The sequence below is a fragment of the Tachypleus tridentatus genome, chromosome 9 (genome assembly GCF_004210375.1).
Source record: "Tachypleus tridentatus isolate NWPU-2018 chromosome 9, ASM421037v1, whole genome shotgun sequence".
Taxonomy (NCBI): domain Eukaryota; kingdom Metazoa; phylum Arthropoda; class Merostomata; order Xiphosura; family Limulidae; genus Tachypleus; species Tachypleus tridentatus.
In genome coordinates this window covers 33,681,579-33,707,789 of record NC_134833.1, presented here as the reverse complement: position 1 = coordinate 33,707,789, position 26,211 = coordinate 33,681,579, and the positions used below count along the sequence as shown (strand labels likewise).

Here is a 26,211-nt window from a genome sequence, read left to right as displayed (position 1 = left end):
TCTGTCAGTAGCACATGGATTATAGACAGAGCAAAACCTTGTAAAATTGTAACTAATCACAACTTTTGTGTGTCATACATAGTTCAAGATTAGTAAATTATGTACTCAACAATTGTGACTTGAAAGTTTAGAAGAAATACTGTTTGGAGGTAAGTTTAAAAAATATTCTTGTAATATTCTGCTCTTTATTTTGAAATATATGTAAAATATATATACCTCAAAATTACACAATAGGCTACTTGTGGTTGTGGATGGTGGAGCACTGGTACTAAGAATATTTTTTTGGTTATCATCTTCGGAGTTCTTTTCAAATAATGCCCTAGAAAGGAGAATAGTGTGCAAAATAAACATGTTCATACATTAAAATGCTGTACACTTAACTATTTAAGGACGAGGGACTTTCTAGTAAATATTAAGCAGTGTTTATTTTAGAAAGGTAAGACTTGTATTGCTCAGTAATAAAATATTCCAATTTGTTTTTGCTTTACTTCCAGCTCTTTTAAGAGTCAGTTTCCATGTTTCTTTCTAATTGTATGATCATCCACATAATACACCCTTTGAAACAAAATAAGTCATGATAAAAACTAACTTACCAGGAAATCAGCCTCATATTTTCACAAGAATATATTCTTTTTTTTTTCAAGACTACATGTTCAATCTAATAGTAAAATAATTTAAATTATTGTAAATGTTCTTTGATGATACACTTAAAAAAAAAACTGGTTTTAGTCAGTCTAGATAAAATATTTACTTTTCACACATGAAACTTAAAAATTCATTCACAAACCTTTTTATGGCTGACACTGAAGTAAGAGAACTGTCAAAATCAAAGCAAGTTCCTGACTTTCGAATGGGAGCCTAAAACAAGGTTTGCAATACTGATGAACAAGATGTATATAGGAAATACTAAGTGACTTAAAATAAACAACTAAGACACATATATATGCAAGGTGAAAATAAATAGTATCAGTAAGAATTTTTTTTAAATGCACATATCAATTTTAATAAGTGTTAGGTAACCCTTAAATCATCAGAAATTATTTTTAATAACTAAAAAGATAAAACATGGATCTAATGAGATTATTTACGTTATATTATGAAAATTGTAGAGGAAATAAAAATCACCTTGTTTTGAATATGGTTTAGGAATATGTCATGGGCTTAAATTAAATCAAGTATTAATGAATTATTACAATCATACTCACTATTACGACGAACTACAGTACTTTCAACTTAAAAAAAAAAACACAAGCCAATGTCCACCAAAGATTTAATCAAACTGAATTTGAAATAGTTTTATGAATACTGGACCTTTTTATTTATCATGATTCTATTTTAATAAAGCAATATTGTACAAACATTCTTAAGATGTTTTACAGAAAGTTAAAACAAAATATAAAGTTCAAAATTAATTCATACATCACTAATAAAAATATATTATCAAATATTGTAGTACAATTTTCTTAAACTTGCAAATAGTAGCAATATTTATGAGAAAATTAATGATGTTAGAAAAATACTTAGGTGCAAGAAGTGTTAATATAAAATAACAAAAACCCTAGAACTCAAGCACTCTCAAAAAGTTGACCATTCAAAAGTGCTCTGGTTATAGGGTTTTTATCAATTTATTTGAAAAAAATTATGATAAAGTATTGTTATTTCATAGTATCGTATCAAGTATGAAACATCCATAAAAAATAATTTATTACGACGATAAAATAAATCATGGAGTGAGAAACCGTCACCCAGTATTTATAATGATACAAGGCATAACAATGAAAGATGTACTCACTGAAGAAAATACTTGTGCATGTTTGTTTTTGACATGTGACAACAATAAACAGACACATTGATGGATAAACAAAGGAAAATTGTCACACAAACATATGTTCATGCCTATGTAGCTATAGTTCAAAAACTGTTTCAAGAAGAAAGATTCATTGTCTGCCACAACATCGAGAAAAACTGTATAACTAGGTGCACAGGTCCTTCAAGTAACTTTTATAGATTGAATATGCAATTCATAAACAGGCAAAGGTAACAATGGAAAAAGTCATAGGGTGCATTCCGAAAAGGTACAACTAAAGGGAAAGAATAAATTTCTCATAAAGAGACAGGAACACAAGCATACCCTTTCAAAATACATGTATAAGAAACTGACTAGAAAGTAGCCACAAGGATATAAAGCTAGACTTTTATAATGTTGAATATAAATGACTGTTCTCTAATAGTTATTATTAAAAGTTAACAAAAAGTTGAAATCTTGCAAGACTCAAAAATTACATAGCTGCCAAATTCATTACTTTGACTCTCAGACTTTTTCTCTATTTGCTCAAACTATGGAATATCAAATAAAGAAAAGGAAATATCAAACATAAGCAAACAAAACATAGGGAAAAAATTATTAAAAGATCTTACCTTCAAAAAAGGATCTGATAAAATAAACAAACAAAAATAATAATGTACTGCTCCAGATGTATACAAAAATTGAATTTATCCTCAACAATGGAATGAAGACTTGTTCATGCTCTCAGTAAATCATAAGCTACTTATATTTCACAATGCAGTTTTGGAGTTAATAGCTGCATTGGATGGATATGTGTGCATAAACAGATATACTATGTATAATTCATTTTATATTACTTTACTATTCAAGAAATATTGATAACTTACAGGACTTGAAGTAAGAGCAAACCCACTAGACTTGTAAAATACCAAACTAGTTGCACTATCCAGTGATCGTCTGAACTTAGCTTTCGCTTCTGCAGATGGTACATTATTACCTCTATATTTTCTCCTCTCCTGCAAAACCAGTTCATTCAATAAACACAAGTACCAAAAAGAAACTTTGCAAAAGAAAGCTAAGTAAACATTTTGATAGAATTTTGTATCAAATGACCACACTGTCAAAACAGTTCATTTAATACAAAGGCATTGAAACATTAGTTTTAAATTAACCTAATATACCTAAAGTCAGTTGAATATTAAATAACAAATAACATTTAAATTTCTTATGTGGAATGTTCATACCACTTTTGAAGTTTACAATTAATTAAATGTTCTATATAAAACTATCTGCCTGATGTGTTTTTAATCAGTATAGTAGAGTTGTCCTTTGATGTTGGATGTCAGCTAAATAACATTATTGTGCATTGTAAACATTGTCCTTACTTTTATATTTGACCTTTTTGCAAAAGATGCCTTAATTAAATTATCATATCTAAACTATATTTTTTATACTATTAAATAGTATATGTTAGAGAAGTGAAAAGAAAATCAAGTGACAACAACATACCCTTAACGTATTTTTCTACTTGTAACTTCACAGATATAAATATACACACATTTGCAGGAACTTTCAATACTGAAATTCTGAATTTAATAGAATTAATAAAATTATCCATACCTTCCAATTGTCATGTAAAGAAGAACCATTTTGAGCTTCTGTGAAAAAATGGTTCAAAAAATGGTTACTTTTTGCTATAGTGGCTTTAATTCGAAGTTGGCTCAAACCTTCACTCCAAGTTTTACTATATTTCAGTTTTTGGTTCATTTTTGTGTCTTTCTTATCAACCTTTATGTGCTCTTTTATATTGAAAGAGGTTGTATTTTCATCATTTTCTGTGTCATTTGCATCTTCTATTAATACATGACCATTAGCAGAATTGTTTATAAATTCTCTAGAAGAATCTGGCTCAAGACTTTCACAGTCATGCTGAAAATAAAACATGGACTGGGATTGTATCTCTGGATTACATGATTTCTCCCCAGACTCTTTTTCTACCTCCAAGACTTTTATTGTATCACAAGCCTGTTGTATTTCATCACTTTTTAAAGGAGCATCACAGGTTTGTAGCACAGAAGTTAGTTTTTCTAAAGAGTTAGACAAGTTTTTGTGAGTCAAAGGTTCGAAATTAAAAGTAGATAAGGGAGAATCACCATTCATGTAAAACTGGTTAGGATATTTAGCTAGCTTGCTTTCAGTTGATGGAACAGTGGAGTTATCACAAACATTATTTGTAACAGATGAGCATTTCAAAGACTGTAGATGAATATTTTTATCTGGTACAGTAGAATGTACGTTATCTTTCTGCATACAAGGAATCTGATGTGAATTTCGTGTTTTAGAGATGTGGTTACAGTGTGAAAATTGTTGGTGCAATCTTTCTAAAACAAACTGCATCTCTACACTTGGGAAAGATGATGCAATTCCTCTATTATAAAAATAAGAGCTTGACTCAGTTGCTTTGTCTTTATATAATAAATTGCTATCTTGCTTTGCTGCTAATTCTGGTTCCTTCAACTCTGAAGCAATTCCTTTATATCTCGTAGGTGATAAGCTAGCAGCTACCCCTCCAAATTCCTTTTTCAAGAAACGTTCAACAACTGGACGGCGCTGGTGCCTTTCACAGGCATCAGACTTCTGTCTAACATTTTCTTTTCTACAAGAAGTAGCACCTAACATAAGTCGTTCAGGAGCTTCAAGGCTGGGACTCCCACTGCGAGATGGAGATTGATATCTCTTGGGATACATCTGCAAGGACTGTGGTGGATCAAGAAGACAGTCTCCTATCATGGGATCAGCAGGACTGGATGTGCATGATGACTTTTTCTCCAACAGCTGAAAAACTTTCCCTCTATGATGTTTATCAATTCTTGATCTACAATCATCCACAATGAAGTCTTTGTTATTTCTTGAAGAACCTTCATCTTCAACTTTCATGTTTTTAAAATCTTTTGCAATTTCACGTTCTTGTTTGTGATGAGCACTGCACACTAAAGTAGTGTGAACGTAACGAGGTAAAGTTCTCACGGTCACCTTCATTGCATTGTTCTTCCCAACATTTGCCAAAGGAAAAACATGCATTTCAGGCGGTCTGGAAAATTTGTTTGAAAATGCTTCTCCTGGGACGCAGATCCTGAAAATAAAATAATTGTTATGAAAATAAAAATCTTTATTAAATCAAAGTTCATGCACGTGCATAAAGTTCCTTCAAAAGAGTTAATATAAAAACACATTAAAAATACATTTAACAACAGCATAACAAGAGTTATTGGTTTGTTTACTCAATCTAATATGTGAAGCTCTGCTATTTATTAGTTACTCAAAACTAAACAGTTTCTGATTGAAGATAGTAGCACCTCAAAGCTTTCAACTACAAGTTTACTTTTTTTTTTTTAAAGCATCAGAAGAATGACCGTAATTAAATTTGAATTAAACACAATTTGAAAAATAATTATTACTACATGGTTACCTCACTATGAAATTTCAAAATTAATTTTCGAAGTAAAATGCCGATTAACACAATAAAATCAATGGTAATTGACTAAGTTTCTAATCTTATTTTGCTACAAATTTGAATTGCTTAACAACAAAGTTTTCACTCACCTATACTGTATGTTTTTTGGAGACTTCCCTCCTGAGAGACTAAGCCAGGCACTTAGTTGTGAGAAGTGTAAAAATGAACGTAATGCGAGAATTAATCCACGAGGAGTTGTATTCGCATCTTGTACTCTACAATAATAAAAAAGTTTACATCTCTTCTCTTTCACCAAAGCAATTCAAATCACTCAAAAAAAATGTTTACTGTACATTCTTCATCACAGTGGTTATAATACAAAGTACAGAGTTCTAAATCCATATTAACCAGTTGATAGTCAATTCAAATTTAACTTCTTACATGTACAAGTTTGAACTGTAATCTTTTATCTCAACCATTAACCATATTTTTGACCTAAATAAGCATGATTTCATAAATTACATTTCAATATTCAAATCACAGATCACAAGTCAAAGAAGAACTACTAATAAGAGCTTTCACACAAGAAAAAGCAGTTTGCAAAGTCAGTGATGACGAGAAACCCACTTATTGAGAAATTTATATGCAAAAAACGGCTCGTTTGGGCTGAGAAAACACTTTACATAGAAGGTCGAAACGTTGTTCGCTCTTCTATGTAAAGTGTTTTCTCAGCCCAAACGAGCCGTTTTTTGCATATAAAGTTTGCAAAGTTTTAATATACTCTCACCATGATTGTTAGTATACTACAAGTTATATATAAAAACAACTGTTTGCAAAGTTTTAATATACTTTCACCACGATACTTAGTATACTACATGCTATATATCAAAACAACTGTTTGCAAAGTTTTAATATACTTTCACCACGATACTTAGTATACTACATGCTATATATAAAAATAACTGTTTGCAAAGTTTTAATATACTCTCACCATGATTCTTAGCATACTACATGCTATATATAAAAACAACTTTGTTTGCAAAATGTCGATATTCTCTCACCATGATTGTTAGTACACAACATACTATATATAAAAATAACTGTTTGCAAAGTTTTAATATACTCTCACCACGATACTTAGTATACTACATGCTATATATAAAAACAACTGTTTGCAAAGTTTTAATATACTCTCACCATGATTCTTAGTATACTACATACTATATATAAAAACAACTGTTTGCAAAGTTTTAATATACTCTCACCATGATTCTTGGTATACTACATGCTATATATAAAAACAACTGTTTGCAAAGTTTTAATATACTCTCACCATGATTCTTAGTATACTACATGCTATATATAAAAAGTACGTTGTTTGCAAAGTTGATATTCTCTCACTATGATAGTATTCAAACAACATATGTATAAAAAAATAACACGTCATAAAAAATAGGGTTAACATAGAGGTAAGAGTAAATGACCTGTTTTAAGAGACTCACATATTAAATGGCACAGGAAAACAATTCATGGTGTTGAAAGACTTAAATCCACTTTACCTCTTTATAAATAAACGTTTATGTTCCAAAAGAATTAGAAATAAAACATACCTTTTATATTTTTGGAATTAAAATGGATTTCAAGCAGCTACTTTCTTTAATAATACTAACAGCATTTCTTTGTTGAGTTTGCTCTTATGCTGACAATAATCACTTTACTTTAGGTTATGAATATCTATGACTCATGCATTGCATCAACTTATCCAGAGTTTTTTTCCTCCCATCTTCTGACTTACTAAACATTCATCAATAGAATATACACAAACTATGACTTACTAAACATTCATCAAGACAATGTACACAAGCTTCGGTTTACCACCATAAGCCAGAGTTCCTTGTTTGCAATCATGACAACGTGTATCTCGCAGCTATGGAAAAGGTGAATGGGAACGTACTTAAGGGGTAGGTATCTGTTTGAAATTATTGTTAATTCTGAAAATGTATAATTTAAAATCAGGTTGAATTACTAAAATCCAGAATACCCACAATGAGATGGAAAAGGAGGGTGTGGGAAAGCCAGGCTCATAAGTTGGAAGTTAACAAAACAGGCCATGATAACCATGAAAATATTGAGAATTTAGAACCAGAGTGAAGATCAATGAACTGGATTCATTGGAAAATAAAGTGGACTAAACCATTCTCATAAAAGCCTGGGGTAAAGTAAGGACACTCAGAAAGAGGCATTCTTCTCAGCAGGATAACTCTTCACCTTGAAAATAATATGTTAAAAAAGCTGGTATGGGTACCGTAAGTACATAGAGCCATGGCACATTCTCAGATGCCAACACAAATGGTGGCATAACAGGTTTGTAAAATCAAAATACAGTTCCTGTGGTGGATAATTCTCAAGAGGAAGAGACAAGTAATAACTAAAGACTGGACATGTTCCTGGGAGCTGAAAAGAAATGCCAAGCCATTAGACAAGCCTAGTCATTGGTTAGCTGGGAACAGTCAAAAAGACTTGGGCAGATCCAAGGATAGGCTCCACCCACAACTGTCAGGTGGTTCAATGCAAATAAGGTAAAGAAATTAAAAAAGGAAAATATAAAAATGTAAGGTGTTCCCTTTCCTGTATGCATGACAAATGAATGGTTTGCCATAGATGCCACACAAGGATGTTCATATGGAGCAAAATGTTTATTGTACCATTAGTACATCTAGAAGCACCAGTGCAGAAATTGTTCAAAAAGTGGTGTGCATATTATCTTCAAAAATTAAGTCCACAGTGTATTAATATTTTCAAACTGTAAGAAATACAAAAATGGATGATACTAAGCAACAATATCAAGATCTACATTAGGGTTACTAATAACAGAGATTACGTACTTAGCAGCAACACAAACAAACTAACAATAAGCTTGCAAGTATGTTTAACATGTTTTAAACACTAAACTGTTAATATTACTTTTAATACAGGTAATTACAGCCAGCTTTACTTTAAACCATTACTTGCATTTTCGGTGTTTACCTAAGTAAGGTTGTACGTACAAAAATCCTAGGTCTAATCATGGAATCATCAACTAATTATTCCATTCATGTTCATGGTTGTTTTATTATATAATAGCAAAATAACCTTTTACAATTTTGGCTCTTGTGACAGGAGGACTGTGTCTGAATAATAAAACCACCCTTGAATCATATAAAGTAGCATAATATATATTGTTGAACCATAAAAATGCATTATCTTTTCTTTTCATCCAGCTGGTGTTTTTATCAAGCCTTTGTTTCTTCACTCATGTGGCTTATCATAACTGCATCTTCCATGTTGGTAACATAAGTTGTTTGACTCATAACACAGCATGCTTTTGTTTGGTTCATCAGCATCCACCAATTCTTGCATTATCTTTTCTTTTCATCCAGCTGGTGTTTTTATCAAGCCTTTGTTTCTTCACTCATGTGGCTTATCATAACTGCATCTTCCATGTTGGTAACATAAGTTGTTTGACTCATAACACAGCATGCTTTTGTTTGGTTCATCAGCATCCACCAATTCTTTGTACTTCTCTTATTCTTTCTAAAGTGGTCAAAAGCCTACATTTCCTTATCTGGATCTCTATTATCTAAAGTGAATTTAGATTCAGAGGTCAAGCCAGGCCTGAATCTAATATTTATGCAAAACAAACAGCCTGTAACAGATTTGTGTGCATGCACTATACATACAACTAAGTTAACTCTAACCAGTAGGGTACCTCTTCACTCTGGACACCTTGGAAATAACACATTAAAATAATTGGAAAGTAACATGAGTACCTGTGGTGTCATTTCAAGCATTAAAATGCACATGCTGTTTGGGACCATGAATGCACATTCATATAACTACATATCATGTACAATGCTATAGACATTAATTTGCAACGACATTCATTTAAACAAGTTCATTTAATATATTTATATTTAAACTAGTCAAATGAATACATGTTCCATCAGCACGTATATGTCAGATTGTCATTCTTCTGATTGCCAGGAGGATTTTGTAGTTACTCAAAGCAGTATATTTCTAGGCCTAATTAATCACACTGAATTGTAACAGATGTCATTCTTCTGATTGCCAGGAGGATTTTGTAGTTAACTCAAAGCAGTATATTTCTAGTCCTACTTAATCACACTGAATTGTAACAGATGTCATTCTTCTGATTGCCAGGAGGATTTTGTAGTTAACTCAAAGCAGTATATTTCTAGGCCTACTTAATCACACTGAATTGTAACAGATGTCATTCTTCTGATTGCCAGGAGGATTTTGTAGTTAACTCAAAGCAGTATATTTCTAGGCCTACTTAATCACACTGAATTGTAACAGATGTCATTCTTCTGATTGCCAGGAGGATTTTGTAGTTAACTCAAAGCAGTATATTTCTAGGCCTACTTAATCACACTGAATTGTAACAGATGTCATTCTTCTGATTGCCAGGAGGATTTTGTAGTTAACTCAAAGCAGTATATTTCTAGGCCTACTTAATCACACTGAACTGTAACAGATGTCATTCTTCTGATTGCCAGGAGGATTTTGTAGTTAACTCAAAGCAGTATATTTCTAGGCCTACTTAATCACACTGAATTGTAACAGATATCATTCTTCTGATTGCCAGGAGGATTTTGTAGTTAACTCAAAGCAGTATATTTCTAGGCCTACTTAATCACACTGAACTGTAACAGATGTCATTTTTCTGATTGCCAGGAGGATTTTGTAGTTAACTCAAAGCAGTATATTTCTAGGCCTACTTAATCACACTGAATTGTAACAGATGTCATTCTTCTGATTGCCAGGAGGATTTTGTAGTTACTCAAAGCAGTATATTTCTAGGCCTACTTAATCACACTGAATTGTAACAGATGTCATTCTTCTGATTGCCAGGAGGATTTTGTAGTTAACTCAAAGCAGTATATTTCTAGGCCTACTTAATCACACTGAACTGTAACAGATGTCATTCTTCTGATTGCCAGGAGGATTTTGTAGTTAACTCAAAGCAGTATATTTCTAGGCCTACTTAATCACACTGAATTGTAACAGATGTCATTCTTCTGATTGCCAGGAGGATTTTGTAGTTAACTCAAAGCAGTATATTTCTAGGCCTACTTAATCACACTGAATTGTAACAGATGTCATTCTTCTGATTGCCAGGAGGATTTTGTAGTTAACTCAAAGCAGTATATTTCTAGGCCTACTTAATCACACTGAATTGTAACAGATGTCATTCTTCTGATTGCCAGGAGGATTTTGTAGTTAACTCAAAGCAGTATATTTCTAGGCCTACTTAATCACACTGAATTGTAACAGATGTCATTCTTCTGATTGCCAGGAGGATTTTGTAGTTAACTCAAAGCAGTATATTTCTAGGCCTACTTAATCACACTGAATTGTAACAGATGTCATTCTTCTGATTGCCAGGAGGATTTTGTAGTTAACTCAAAGCAGTATATTTCTAGGCCTACTTAATCACACTGAATTGTAACAGATGTCATTCTTCTGATTGCCAGGAGGATTTTGTAGTTAACTCAAAGCAGTATATTTCTAGGCCTACTTAATCACACTGAACTGTAACAGATGTCATTCTTCTGATTGCCAGGAGGATTTTGTAGTTAACTCAAAGCAGTATATTTCTAGGCCTACTTAATCACACTGAATTGTAACAGATGTCATTCTTCTGATTGCCAGGAGGATTTTGTAGTTACTCAAAGCAGTATATTTCTAGGCCTACTTAATCACACTGAATTGTAACAGATGTCATTCTTCTGATTGCCAGGAGGATTTTGTAGTTAACTCAAAGCAGTATATTTCTAGGCCTACTTAATCACACTGAATTGTAACAGATGTCATTCTTCTGATTGCCAGGAGGATTTTGTAGTTAACTCAAAGCAGTATATTTCTAGGCCTACTTAATCACACTGAATTGTAACAGATGTCATTCTTCTGATTGCCAGGAGGATTTTGTAGTTAACTCAAAGCAGTATATTTCTAGGCCTACTTAATCACACTGAATTGTAACAGATGTCATTCTTCTGATTGCCAGGAGGATTTTGTAGTTAACTCAAAGCAGTATATTTCTAGGCCTACTTAATCACACTGAATTGTAACAGATGTCATTCTTCTGATTGCCAGGAGGATTTTGTAGTTACTCAAAGCAGTATATTTCTAGGCCTACTTAATCACACTGAATTGTAACAGATGTCATTCTTCTGATTGCCAGGAGGATTTTGTAGTTAACTCAAAGCAGTATATTTCTAGGCCTACTTAATCACACTGAATTGTAACAGATGTCATTCTTCTGATTGCCAGGAGGATTTTGTAGTTAACTCAAAGCAGTATATTTCTAGGCCTACTTAATCACACTGAATTGTAACAGATGTCATTCTTCTGATTGCCAGGAGGATTTTGTAGTTAACTCAAAGCAGTATATTTCTAGGCCTACTTAATCACACTGAATTGTAACAGATGTCATTCTTCTGATTGCCAGGAGGATTTTGTAGTTAACTCAAAGCAGTATATTTCTAGGCCTACTTAATCACACTGAATTGTAACAGATGTCATTCTTCTGATTGCCAGGAGGATTTTGTAGTTAACTCAAAGCAGTATATTTCTAGGCCTACTTAATCACACTGAATTGTAACAGATGTCATTCTTCTGATTGCCAGGAGGATTTTGTAGTTAACTCAAAGCAGTATATTTCTAGGCCTACTTAATCACACTGAATTGTAACAGATGTCATTCTTCTGATTGCCAGGAGGATTTTGTAGTTAACTCAAAGCAGTATATTTCTAGGCCTACTTAATCACACTGAATTGTAACAGATGTCATTCTTCTGATTGCCAGGAGGATTTTGTAGTTAACTCAAAGCAGTATATTTCTAGGCCTACTTAATCACACTGAATTGTAACAGATGTCATTCTTCTGATTGCCAGGAGGATTTTGTAGTTAACTCAAAGCAGTATATTTCTAGGCCTACTTAATCACACTGAATTGTAACAGATGTCATTCTTCTGATTGCCAGGAGGATTTTGTAGTTAACTCAAAGCAGTATATTTCTAGGCCTACTTAATCACACTGAATTGTAACAGATGTCATTCTTCTGATTGCCAGGAGGATTTTGTAGTTAACTCAAAGCAGTATATTTCTAGGCCTACTTAATCACACTGAATTGTAACAGATGTCATTCTTCTGATTGCCAGGAGGATTTTGTAGTTAACTCAAAGCAGTATATTTCTAGGCCTACTTAATCACACTGAACTGTAACAGATGTCATTCTTCTGATTGCCAGGAGGATTTTGTAGTTAACTCAAAGCAGTATATTTCTAGGCCTACTTAATCACACTGAATTGTAACAGATGTCATTCTTCTGATTGCCAGGAGGATTTTGTAGTTACTCAAAGCAGTATATTTCTAGGCCTACTTAATCACACTGAATTGTAACAGATGTCATTCTTCTGATTGCCAGGAGGATTTTGTAGTTAACTCAACGCAGTATATTTCTAGGCCTAATTAATCACACTGAATTGTAACAGATGTCATTCTTCTGATTGCCAGGAGGATTTTGTAGTTAACTCAAAGCAGTATATTTCTAGGCCTACTTAATCACACTGAATTGTAACAGATGTCATTCTTCTGATTGCCAGGAGGATTTTGTAGTTAACTCAAAGCAGTATATTTCTAGGCCTACTTAATCACACTGAACTGTAACAGATGTCATTCTTCTGATTGCCAGGAGGATTTTGTAGTTAACTCAAAGCAGTATATTTCTAGGCCTACTTAATCACACTGAATTGGAACAGATGTCATTCTTCTGATTGCCAGGAGGATTTTGTAGTTACTCAAAGCAGTATATTTCTAGGCCTACTTAATCACACTGAATTGTAACAGATGTCATTCTTCTGATTGCCAGGAGGATTTTGTAGTTACTCAAAGCAGTATATTTCTAGGCCTACTTAATCACACTGAACTGTAACAGATGTCATTCTTCTGATTGCCAGGAGGATTTTGTAGTTAACTCAAAGCAGTATATTTCTAGGCCTACTTAATCACACTGAACTGTAACAGATAGATATGCATGTTCCAGAACTTTTCCTTCTCAGGACATTTTCCATACTTGAACAGAAAATTTCTATTCCCAAAAGACTTTTTCAGCATTGAAAACAACATTTTAAAATTTTATACTTTTTCAGAACTTTCTAGAGTTTGTACAAAGAGGAAAACTAAATAGAAAACATTAGAAGCTGATGGAAAGGGTAATAAACTGATGAACTACCTCCTTATGGCATACAACTGATAGATAAACATTCTGTACATCCACCATCATCATTCAGTAGTTGTGATGAAAAACTTTCATAACACACTTATGTTCTCCATTTAAATATGAAACATCTCCAAGAAGAGATAGATCATGAAATGTTTTAATATGTCTCCAATTTCAAGTTTCTACAGAATCAAAAAAATGATAGAAATAAAAAATTTAGAGAAGTGTCATAAGCACGTCTCACTGCTACTCTAAAGAAGTTCAAGAGTCAACCTGATCTAGAATTTCTAAGCAAATGGATTAAAAGACACCGTGACCAGAATGAAATTGTTTCAAATGTAATAGTCTCACAGGTGAACCAATGATTCATAACAAACCCCCCCAAGTGCAGATGGGATATTCATCCCCAAAATGAGAGAGTCAATCATTGAATGGGTAGTGAAGAACTTGGCAGTATAGGTTGAAATAGCTGAAGAAGGCATGGCAGGAGAACAAACTTTTGCTGGTTGTCTTGAGGGACATGATTAATAGAAGTAAATGAAAACACTAAAAATTTCAGGAAATTCATGTATCTTGATATAAAGTATAGCCACATGACAAAAGAATAATATCTATGAGATTCTCAGATAATGAAGACTATGTGGTAAAAACTTTATCTTGGTTAAATGAATAAGGAAACTGAGAACAACTTATGTGTAATAATTATTGTAAAGAAGAAAGTCTCGTATGAACAAAGTTGACAGCAAGCAAGGCAGAAAACTGATAAAGTGTAAAGCCCAATGGAAGCCTTCCCCCCCAAATCTATCTGAGGGTCAAGAACTTGATAAGAAGATGACTACAATAAAAACTATTAAGTTTCAGTTAATTTTTAATAACATCAACAAGAACCTGATATTCAGGAGAAGATAGAAAATAGAGAGATTAAAATGGAACTGTTTAACATAACATTAGCACCATCAGGTACAACAGGAAAATGAGTCAGACCAGAAGCAGCTCCTTCAGAATTAGGGTTAGTTTACAAATTCTGCAGTTCAGATAATGAAAGTGAGGAAGATTTTAACAAATGAATGTGACATCCAATATATAATGTTGGATCATCACGTTTAATAAATTGACCAATAAGAGCTGGCAATAAAGCCACTGCTTCCTAATACAGGCCTGGCATGGCCTAGCTGCTATATGCATGCCAGTAATCTGAGGGTCGCTGGTTCGCCCAGTCGCGCCAAACATGCTCGCCCTCTCAGCTGTGGGGGTGTTATAATGTGACGGTCAATCCCACTTTTCGTTGGTAAAAGAGTAGCCCAAGAGTTGGCGGTGGGTGGTGATGACTAGCTGCCTTCCCTCTAGTCTTACACTGCTAAATTAGGGACGGCTAGCACAGATAGCCCTCAAGTAGCTTTGTGCGAAATTCTAAAACAAACAAACAAACAAGCTTCCTAATACATGCTAGAGACATTCTACACAAGTAAGACCTAAAAGAAAATTTTCAAATTTCTGATATTGGCAGAAACATTAGCAGTTGACATTCATTTTTTCTTATGCACACACAATAAGTCACATGAAAGTAAAGGTAGTGAAAGCATTCAGAACTTAGTCACATTACTATTAACAGCAAGGTCAACAAGGAAAGGCTTCAAGTATCCCACAGTTACACCTACCTTTATTATTAAATTGGTACATGTGTATATTGGTTCAGTATTGATCATTAGTTACTTTCTTACACAACAAGCAATTTAAAAAGTTACTTCACTGATGTATAGAATTTGCAACACTCCATTGGAATGAGCACAGTAACAGTTAATACAAAAACTAATTGAAAGCATTTTTTTTATTTCTTACAAAGCACATGTTGATCTATCTGTGCTGTGCCCATCACAGGTATTGAAACCTGGTGTTTAGTTTTATGTCATAATTAATTATTAGAAAGATGTTTTTATAATTCTTGTTTAATTTTGCTATTTCAAACTATTTCTTCTACTTAAAAAAATATCCCTTAAATAATACCACATTTTATTTCTTTCAATCATCACAATTAAATCACCCAAAAATTCATATGGGCAAGAGTATAATACATACTTGTGCAGTTTATGACTGTTTTTTAAATGCTACTTTAGTGTTAAGTAGAAATTATGTGGATTACTGTGGTGTTATGAGATCAAATGATTTTCTTGCAAGTATTAGATAGGTCCATTTAATAACGGGAGGACTGAAGAGAAAATTTACAGAATAAACTGAATTTGAAATCGTGACCGAGTTTTATGCTGTGTGAGAAATACCAGACTGGACATGTTAAAGACATAAAACAGTGCAAATACTTGTGTAGCTGAATGGATAATCATCTCTACTGGATCAGTAAACCAGTCAACAGTTTTGTCTCTAGAGAGAGAGACAAATTTCTGTCAAGTTAAACATCTAATTAGCCAAGCAGGACTCTGAAAGCATAGAGATTCCAATGTAACAAGAAAACATATGCTCTCCTTGCCATAGTATCACCACATGACTTGTAATTCTCTAACAGCATTCATCAGCTGTAACATCATCAACTCAGCCAGCAAAGAATGTTGCAGTCATTGAACTTTTCAACACAGATGTGCAATGTTACTGCAATGTCTCCTTGGGTAGAGCAGATATTATTTATAAAGGAAAAAATACAAAAGCAAGCAACTTAAATGAAACAATCAGTTTTTTGGCTGTATTTGTGCTAACACTCAAACAGATTAAACTAAAAGTTTTAAAATATTTTAGATAATATGATACAATCATAAACCACTCATCAAGCTCAATTCTGACCATTAAATAGAATTTAAAAAGAAAGTATTATATTAGGTATTACAGTATTATATTAGGTTTACTGGTCAAACTGACAATACTCTGATATCAGAATAACTATTTATTGCTCTTTTTATGATTGATTTTTCAAAATGTTATTTTAAAGTACAAATCAGGAAGGAATTTTTAACTGAGACAATTTCAAACATTACTATTTACAAAAATGTAACTGTGCACATTTTAAATTCAGAACAAGTCAGTTCTTCTATTTTAAATTTCATTTTTTCTGTTAGTTGTATTAAAGTTTGGTTCTACAAAAATATATTTTGTCATAAATTTACAATTAGCTTAAAATTTACCTTTTTGGTAACATGTGCACATTCCATTGCTCCAACAGACAAGATGGTGTATCTGGATTAGAAGAAGCCTCAACATTTACACTATCCAAATTTGCAGGCTTACAACAATCTGGATGTAAAATAACCTCAATGGACATTGGAATGCTGTTTCTCCACAGAAGTAGCATGTGTTTCAAAAAGACAGCCTGTCGCTGGCACTAGTGACATTACACATAATTAGTTATTCTTTAATTAATCTCTATTTAATAATTTTCAAAAATTATAGTAACTTATGTTTTAAAAAAGATACATATTTCTTTGCTGTTTGGATAATTAAAGTAACACAAATACTAATGAAGAAAAAAAGAATTGTCTTCAAATAACATAACAAAGACTATCAGTGACACTTCTTGTCATCATCAGGATTGAATTAAATAATACACTTCATATTTTTGTTTTGACACTTCAAGTAACATTTCTGTTAATATTTGGTACAAACCTTCCTAGCACTTGAGTAAACAGTAGGTTACAGCAGTAACAAATATGATTAGTAATAATTTGTTTAAATTACAAACTTAAATAAGTGCTCCACCACACAAAATCCAAAATGCTGAAATGTGAGTGTAATGCTTGATTGATAAGCAAAGTAAAGAACTGTTAAAATGTGTTTTACTTGTCTAAGCAGCTTGAAAATGTTGATCAAGAAATACAATGAATTTTGGAATTCAACTGAGACATTGATACAAATATGTAATGTGAACTTTCAATATTAATAATTTTCTCAGTCAACTCACAAATCCACCACTTCGTAACAGCTTACACCAAGACATCTTCACAGTTGACTCTTTACATTAATTTGTAAAGCTAATACAGCTTTAACTAGTGCCTAGTCAAATGTTTTTATATTGGTTCCAGTATTCAATCAAGCAAAATTGGTTTTATTAATTGTTTTACAAGTTACCTTCTAAACCAAGTAGTAAACTTACTTTCATCAAAAATTCTTATAATTTGATGGTGACTGATCTTAAGTCCATACACCTTCATAAGCAAATACTTTTTGTACAGTGAAGTACAGTATTTTTCATCAAAATAATTTTTTCACAGTGTACTGAATTACTAGAGTTGGCTTAACAATTATAAATGGAAAAAATCAGCATCTCTCTGAAAAATGTCACTAAATCTTTTCAAAGGACCATGAAGGTTGTTTCTGGTTTTTTTTTAGCACAGAGGTAAATCTTGAACACTGAAAAATGTTAAGATAAATTCAGTTTTTATAACTTTACTTATACTTTAGATTTTAAAAATTGACAAAAAAAATTATATATACATGTCAAAATTAACTTTTCCTAATTTGTTAAAAAAACCAAACAGTTCTTGTTTAACCACTAAATTAGAAATGTAAAGCACACATAATAACACAGAATATAAGACTGGGGGGTAATCTGATTAAGCCTTACAGAAATAGGTTACAGAAACTTTCCAAACTTTCCCTCAATGCATTGTCTATATTAAATACTTCTGTAACCTCTTTTTACCCCCTCCGTTTTGTCATTGTCACAACATTAAGATAAATGGTTTATGTACATAAACAAGCATATAAATATTAACTTCAGAATATTTTAAGAGAAATTGGTGTCTATATAGTTAAACAATACCAAAGTTACAAAGAAAGCATTATAAAGTTTTAGGTAGTTCATTCTCCATGTTAGTCAACTTGTACTTGTTTCTTTTTCTGAGCAGATAGTTTGCAATTTGGAGTGAGCCTCCACTGCATACTTTTAATCCTTGTGAAAGGCTTTAAGAAAGCATACTTTCAATCAAACCAATATACTGAGCTGGCTATATTGTTGTTCAAGTTAATTTTTATTTCTAATTTATGTAGGTAGCCTGCTTTGATCAGATGTTATTGAGAACATATTTAAATTAAAATGAACGACAAATATCCAAAGTATAAATAGTGTTTCCAACATAGCCTATCAAATTTCAGCAGTGAATATTAAATGTTTAAAGGTAAAAATATGAAAATTCAAATTGTTTACAATGATGATACAACACAATTCTGTTTGATGTTACAAGCTTACTTATTTTTGCAATTACAAGTAACAAGTTTAACTAACAAGTACTTTATGTGGTAGAAAGGTCACAATAGTAGTAAAACTATGAAAACTCTTCTGAATATAAACATTTCTCAATTAGAAATTATTCCACAAAAATGTATTTGTAACTTAACATTATAAAATAAAATAATTGTCATTAGAATTCTTTTCTTCTAAAAACACATTTCATTGTTTTATCTGCATTTGATAGCTTTCTAGTTAACCAAAGCTCTAATAAGCTTTTTGAAACTTGGAGAAAGAATGCTAACTGAAAATATGTTTAATCATCCAGACCAAAAATTAAATTGTAAATGACAGTTACTAATCATAGTGGAAACAAAATTTATTTAAACAGAGTTGTATATAAACATGTACAATATAGTTGTAATTACTTGCATTCTTATACATTGTCTGTAGGTATAGAGTCATACATGTAATAATGAACTCACTAGTGATTTAAAGCACAATGCAATAAGTTGAACAAAAACAGAGCTACTATGAACTTATCTGTAATTCACAATGTATTCTTTTGTTGTTGTTTTTTTACATTTCATCTTCTTTTAATCCTAATATTCTGAATAAATGTAATATATGTAAAACTTGGGACACAATAAAATCATCTTTACTATAAAGAACTTGTAAGAAAAGCCATAACAGAAACACAAACACATATGTGAATAAAATCAATGAAAGAGCACAAAGTCATGTGGCTAACACTTACAGATTCTGATGAAAAGTCACACTCATGTCTGTTTTGCCCATGAGGTGGTAAACAGTGAGGACCTTCACCATATCCTTTTTCTGCAAGTCCCGGTTGTCGACCTTCAACAATCAGTGTTCCCAAACAAACATATAGATCACATGGATCTAAATCTACTTCTTCTGCACCACCATGCATATCTACACGTAAAACAATACCAACTTTGTTATTTCTCATCTACCTCAAAATATTTCTGATTTCTTGATTTAAATTAGTAACATATAAATGTACTTCCTCAGATAAAAAAAAAAAGACCAAACATTTATGTGCACCTATATTGTTCAAAAGAAATGCCATTTAACTCATCCTGTCTTTTAAGCAGCATTCTAATTTTGAATTTATTTCTAATGCTACTTTTTAAGCTTTTCATTGTGTAAATAAAACAAATCAGTTACATTTCTTCAGGAGGTAATGACTGTAGTTTGTATGGTTCTTTACTTTCTTGTTTTTTTCAAATCAACTCTATAATTCACAGTAATTAAAGTAGTTGTGTAGGTAAACGTATGTTTGGTTTAATTCCAAAATAAAAAAAAACAGCACCAGTGAAAAACTTAAGATTATATTTTTGCTTTTGCTACCCATGTTATTTATTTACTTTTGCTTGTTGACTTCATATGCTTCAGAAACCTTTCATTTAGTTGTTGCTTTGCATTTTGTTTTGTAATTGGTACTGAACAAACCAACACTCTGTAAAGACTATGCTTGCTCACTAATTAGTGCAGAATATTTCATTCTTCTTTTTATCAAAATTTTAGAAATTCAATATCTTTTCAACTTCATAACTTTGCATTCATTTTTAGCTAGGTTGATGTTCAGATGTTTCCTAGAAACTCACATATCTTGTAAGGGAGAAGTTTCTTTTTATATAGATTTTAGTTTATAAAACTATGGACTTTTATTATTTTTCTATTCAAAGTATTATATAATTTGTAATATATACATGTATATAATTTCATATATATAGATACAAAACTATCACAAGTAAAAAAATAAAATTTAGTTATACATAATCTTTCAAACGTGTGCACGTGTGTGATAACTCACATTTTTATCACTAATTAACAGCTTGTGTATGTAAGTTCAAACACCTATTTGATAAACAAGTGCTAAAGTACATCATTGGTTAAGCATTTGCACAAAGTTTACAAAGCCGTTTCACAAACACAGATGCAAATTGCTCTTCTGTAGAGCTCAAAAGTTGAACTGACAGCTGTATGCTCAGATAAAATACATCTTCTTAATGGACACTATTATCACAGAAATTCCCATAAGTATGTGTACAGCTTTTTCTAATATATTTACACAAACATATAGAAATATGAAAATGTCAATTCTTTTAATCTCAAAATAATCTGTGAACTGCCATAAGCTAACCAATGTACCATACATATTCAATGACTAAAATCAAATAAAGTTTGATACACTTTATACTTCTGGAGACAGTTAGTAAGTACATATGCTTCTGGAGACAGCAAGTACTACTGACCTTACAATTACAAAATTTATGGGTCCTGATCCTATTCCCAAGCTACTCCAATGTCACCAAAAATATTTGTCCATCAGCATACCAACATAAACTTACTACATATAAGCTAACAAACTAAGAATTGTACAACTAGAATAAAGAACTGAAGTTTAAGCTTTTATCAAACAAAGAAAGAACAGTAAAGCTGTTTGGTGTAAGAACTTACAAAAAACAAGAAAAAAGGAAACAACGGTTTGGGCAACCAGAGAAACTTTCCACTAGCTTGACGTGTCTACATCTAATCACACACATCTAAAAACAGATTAACATGTTTAGAAACATTGTTAAAATATTTTGGTTTAAGAGAGAAATCAATAGTTTTCTGAAACATAATGGATGAGTTCAACTTTTTATGTAGGGTGTGTGGGTAGGTGTGCATGCAGCCTTGAAGGAACACATAATATCTTGCTGCCCATTTATTAATTGTAAATCAAGACTGATCAAGTTAGAATGGTCCAAGTGCTTTATGATAAGATCATATACAAGGAAATACACATTTAACTCGATAGCTTTAGTGGCACACACACGCAGATATCCACTGCTTTGTTGTCTTAAGGAAACATTATGCTATGTTGGACAAAAGAGCAAAGCAGCAAAAACAAAGGAATCAACTTCAAAAATGTAGAGAAACTCAAAAATTAAAGGTGGAGAAAAGAAAGAATGCTGAAAAATAAATTAACATTCCATTCTGGAGAGGATTATACAAATGAAGCCCATTCAAAACTAAATAATTTACACATTTTTCATAAATAGAGATAAAAAGAACCTGTCAAAACACTGGAAAATAACCCAGTAAACAAAAATAGTAAAAACAAAAAAAATATCCAAAAACAAAATGTTAAAAGAATTAGGATATGAAATGAATGAAACTAATAAACTGTGCCAATTCTATCATAAGCAAAAACTGACAAAAGATAAACACAGCATACAAAATTGAAATGGATCCAAATTAACTAAGCAAGAGGAAAAAGTTCTGAAAAATATTAATTCTCTTAAGTAATGCTGATAATAATCATAAAGCAGTTTTTTTTAGAGAAAAGGTAGAGATTGACCAATTTTTTAGTAATTCCCAATAACAGCTATCCAGACTTTATAAATAATACAAAGATAAATGCATAATTTAAAAAAAATTAAGTATTATTGAAAGATATCTTAATTATATTAGAAATACTTTCCTTGTGAAAATCAATAAAAAAAACTGGCTTTTGCTTAATAAGGTTTGGAGTATATTAAAAAATTCTTAATAGGGGAAAAGCTTTCTTTCATGCTGCTAAATATCTGCCTTCTTGGCTTTTTATTTTCAAGACACAAAAAGTTAAAAATGTGAGCCATAATACTTCCCTCTAAAACAGAATAAAACAAACAATACCTTATTGTTCAATACAAATTTAAAAATTTACCTCTGAATAATATTTCACAGCTTAAAATCTTTCTCAACTATCAATTTTTTTAAGTGTTTTTACTTTCATTGTTGTATCGAATCACATTAGTCTTAAAACCCTACTTTAAGACAACAGAGCAAGTATATTTAGCACTCCTCTGTTGATAAAGTACAATCAATACCTTTAAATAACCTTTAATGCACAAAAATATATTAAAGATACATATGCATTGATAACACTAATGATGAGGGTATACCATGTTTAAAAATTATATGCACAAAATTTAATTTGTACATTTTATAATTATTTTTTATTCTTTAAGTGTTACTTCTAAAAGTTTTGTCCGTTTAATTTAATGCTCCCAAACCTAATAGTTTCCACAAAGATTTGTCTCTCTAACTTCGACTAGAACTAGGTTGAACCCATTAAGTCATCTTGGATTTTAACAAAACGACTGCTAATATACAAACACCAAGTTTTCTTTACATCTTGTATATGAATTAACTTAATGAAAGCTAGTACCTTTTTGACATTGACAAGTAGTAACTGCCCTTGGTAGCTCGTGTTTAGTTTCACGCAAAGAAAAAATAATAATAATGAAAAAGAAGAAATCTCACCTTCATTAGGTTTCATGCTCAGTTTTATAAGAAATTATCCTCAATTTTTTACTTAATTGCTTAGGCTATGTTGCCTTGCAACATATTAGCAAGTTTTTGTTTGACCAATGACAAAAACAAAACAAAAAACATTTTCAATCTAAGCTTCTCTTCGCCTTGCTGACGTACAAGCAACCTAAACACACCAGCTGATTTGTGATCGCTGCATTGTATGTTAGACGTGTCACGTGAACAATCATCTCCGCCTTTCTCTTTCATCCAATCAAACATAGGGTAGTAACTGTACTACAAAACCAGGTGTCATAACCAGTCATTCTGTTAAACTTCAAAACCTAAATAAATAACGAGAAGGAAATTCATTAAAAAGATATTTTTTATATAAAACTACTACTTTTATAGATTGTATATAAATTCTCTTAAACGCTAACTAGGGAAGTATATAGATTTCAAATACAAACTAAATCATTTTTCAGTTGTATATATATCAAACTTCATTCATATCAAGCATGAAACGTATGATTTGCTAAAAGTATATATATTTACAAATTTATATGTGTTTTATTATAGCAAAGCCACATCGGACTATCTGCTGAGTCCACCGCAGGATAATCGAACCCCCTGATTTCAACGTTGTAAATCCGTAGACTTACCGCTGTACTAGCGGGAAACTACAGCTTTTCAATGTTCAAAAACAAATAACACATTTTATTTTCACATGTCTTCGTGGTGAGAATAAAAAATGCTTATAACACTCAAAATCGGGTATCTATACCTGTGATGAATATAACATTTTCAATTCTGATTTAGAACTGATGTTGATATAAAACTCAACCTATAGTGGGCATTTATGAATAAACAGATCTTGCATACCTTTGTGTCAAAAGGATTGTAAAAAACAACTAAATTTTAACGCATTTTGTGCATATTTTCTCATTTAAAAATATTAACAGATAAATAAGGAGCTATTTTCGAAAGTGTCCAAAGATACTTATGTAGATCTATTGACATCCACTGTCTCTTTTGTAGTATTATCATGTTATTCAAAATTCGTATCTGAAACGGTTTCTCATAGACTATGTCCTTATGTTGTTTGCCAAAGAGTAAAGCTACATGAGGTTCAAGATTGCTGTTTTGTATCTGCACTAGCCGTCCCTACTTTAGCAGTGTAAGACTAGCTGTCTTCCCAACGAATAGTGGGATTGAACGAAACATTATATCGCCCTTGCAGCTGAAAGGGCGAGCATGTTGGATGAGACACGGGGAGAATATTATAGTAAAGTTTATATTATGTTTCATGATACTGAACTAGTGGGCCCGGCATGGCCAGGTGATTAAGGAATTCGACTCGTAATCCGAGGGTCGCGGGTTCGAATCCTCGTCACACCAAACATGCTCGTTATTTCAGACGTGGGGGTGTCATAAAGTTACGATCAATCTCACTATTCGTTGGTTAAAGAGTAGCTCAAGGGTTGACGGTGAGTGGTGATAATTAGCTGTCTTTCCTCTAGTCTTACACTGCTAAATTAGGGACGGCTAGCGCAGATAGCCCTCGAAATTCAAACCAAATTGGCCTAGTACATATGTTTGTTATATATTTGTCATATAGAATTTTTGCTAAATTATTAAGATTTCTATGAAAACTGCCGAAATAATTTTCCTTTTTCAAACAGAAGTCTGGCATGGTTTGGTGGTTAGGGCATTCGATTAGCAATCTGCAAGCCACAGATTGTAATCCTGCCACTAAACATTCTCTCCTTGTCAGCTGTGATGATTAATCTCGCTGTTCTTTGGTAAAAATGTAACTCAAGATGACGGTGAAAAGTGTTGACTGGCTGTCTTCCTTCAAACCTAGGTCCAGCATGGCCAGGTGAGTTAAGGCGTGCGACTCGTAATACGAGGGTTGCGGGTTCGCATCCCCGTCGCGCCAAACATGTTCGCCCTTTTAGCCCTGGGGGCGTTATAATGTGACGATCAATCCCACTATTCGTTGGTGAAAAACTAGCCCAAGAGTTGGTAGTGGGTGGTGATTACTAGCAGTCTTACACTGTTAAATTAGGGACGGCTAGCGCAGATAGCCCTCGAATAGGTTTGCGCGAAATTCAAAACAAACAAACAAATTTTTCAAACCTATCATTTCAAATTTGATAAGCATACTGCACATAGCTCTCGAGAAGCTTTGAGCTAAATTACATAAATAAACAAAACAATAACTAAAAAATTTTTCGAAAAAATAGATTCTTCTTTTTGCAAGTTGCGTACGATATTTTTAGATAATTTCTGTAAAGCTTTTCTTCCAGGTCTCTCATGGCAACTGCTAATTCTTGAAATAATATGACGCTAATTTTAACTTTAACGGTAGTTGTTTATGCAACATTTTTGTAAGCTTGTTCGCTTACGAGACATTTTAAGTAGTTTGTTTGTTTGTTTTTTGTACTGAGCTTGTTCGCTTACGAGACATTTTAAGTAGTAATAAAACATATTTATCAAAACACTTTCATAATAAAGTTATATTTATAAAATAAAACGTGTGCTATTTTCACCGTAATCACTACATTAAGTAATAAGTTATAGTTTAGATGACAGTGTTTAAGGCATTCACTCGACTCGAAATATGGGGATCACGAGCTCGAATCCCCGTCACACCAAACATGATCGCCCCTTCGGCCGTGGCGGCGTTATAAGGTACGGTCAGTCCAGCTTTTCGTTGGTAAAAGAGAAGTCCAAGAGTTTTCGGTGGGTTGTGATGTTGGTTTGTTTGTTTTTGAATTTAGCGCAAAGATACACGAGGACTATCTGCGCTAGCCATCCCTATGTTAGCAGTGTAAGACTAGAGGGAAGGCAGCTAGTCATCACCCCCCACCGCCAACTCTTGGGCTACTCTTTTATCAATAAATAGTGGGATTGACCGAACATTACAACGTCCTCACGACTAAAGGGCAAGCATGTTTCATATGACGGGGATTCAAACCCGAGGAGGTGATGATCAGCTGCCTTGCCTCTGATCTTACACTGCTAAATTAGGGACGATTTTTTTTTTTTTTAATTTCGCGCAAAGCTACACGAGAGCTATTTATTCTAGACGTCACTAATTTAGCAGTGTAAGATTAGAGGGAACGCAGCTAGTCATCGCCACCCACCGCCAACTCTTGGGCTACTCTTTTACCAACGAATAATGGGATTGAATGTCACATTATAACACC

General features: G+C 32.4%; 1 protein-coding gene across 3 annotated transcripts in view; it reads right to left on the bottom strand.

Moving 5' to 3' along the window:
• The window catches only part of LOC143225030 (atos homolog protein A-like), a 29,968-nt gene extending 6,704 nt beyond the window's left edge, over positions 1 to 23,264 (bottom strand). For 2 of the 3 annotated variants that reach the window (XR_013013573.1, XM_076453689.1), the window contains exons 1-8: positions 23,012 to 23,254; positions 19,449 to 19,627; positions 16,653 to 16,849; positions 5,390 to 5,515; positions 3,407 to 4,919; positions 2,674 to 2,802; positions 788 to 858; positions 217 to 319 (exon numbers count right to left, since the gene is read on the bottom strand). Coding sequence is in view for 2 of the 3 variants with exons in the window: in XM_076453689.1 (XP_076309804.1) it covers positions 217 to 319; positions 788 to 858; positions 2,674 to 2,802; positions 3,407 to 4,919; positions 5,390 to 5,515; positions 16,653 to 16,849; positions 19,449 to 19,627; positions 23,012 to 23,027 (2,334 nt within the window). In the remaining variant the exon portion in view is untranslated. Of the gene's footprint in view, positions 1 to 216; positions 320 to 787; positions 859 to 2,673; positions 2,803 to 3,406; positions 4,920 to 5,389; positions 5,516 to 16,652; positions 16,850 to 19,448; positions 19,628 to 23,011 lie in introns of all 3 variants that reach the window. The other variant, XM_076453688.1, reaches the window with a different exon arrangement.
• Between the last annotated feature and the right edge of the window lie 2,947 nt (positions 23,265 to 26,211).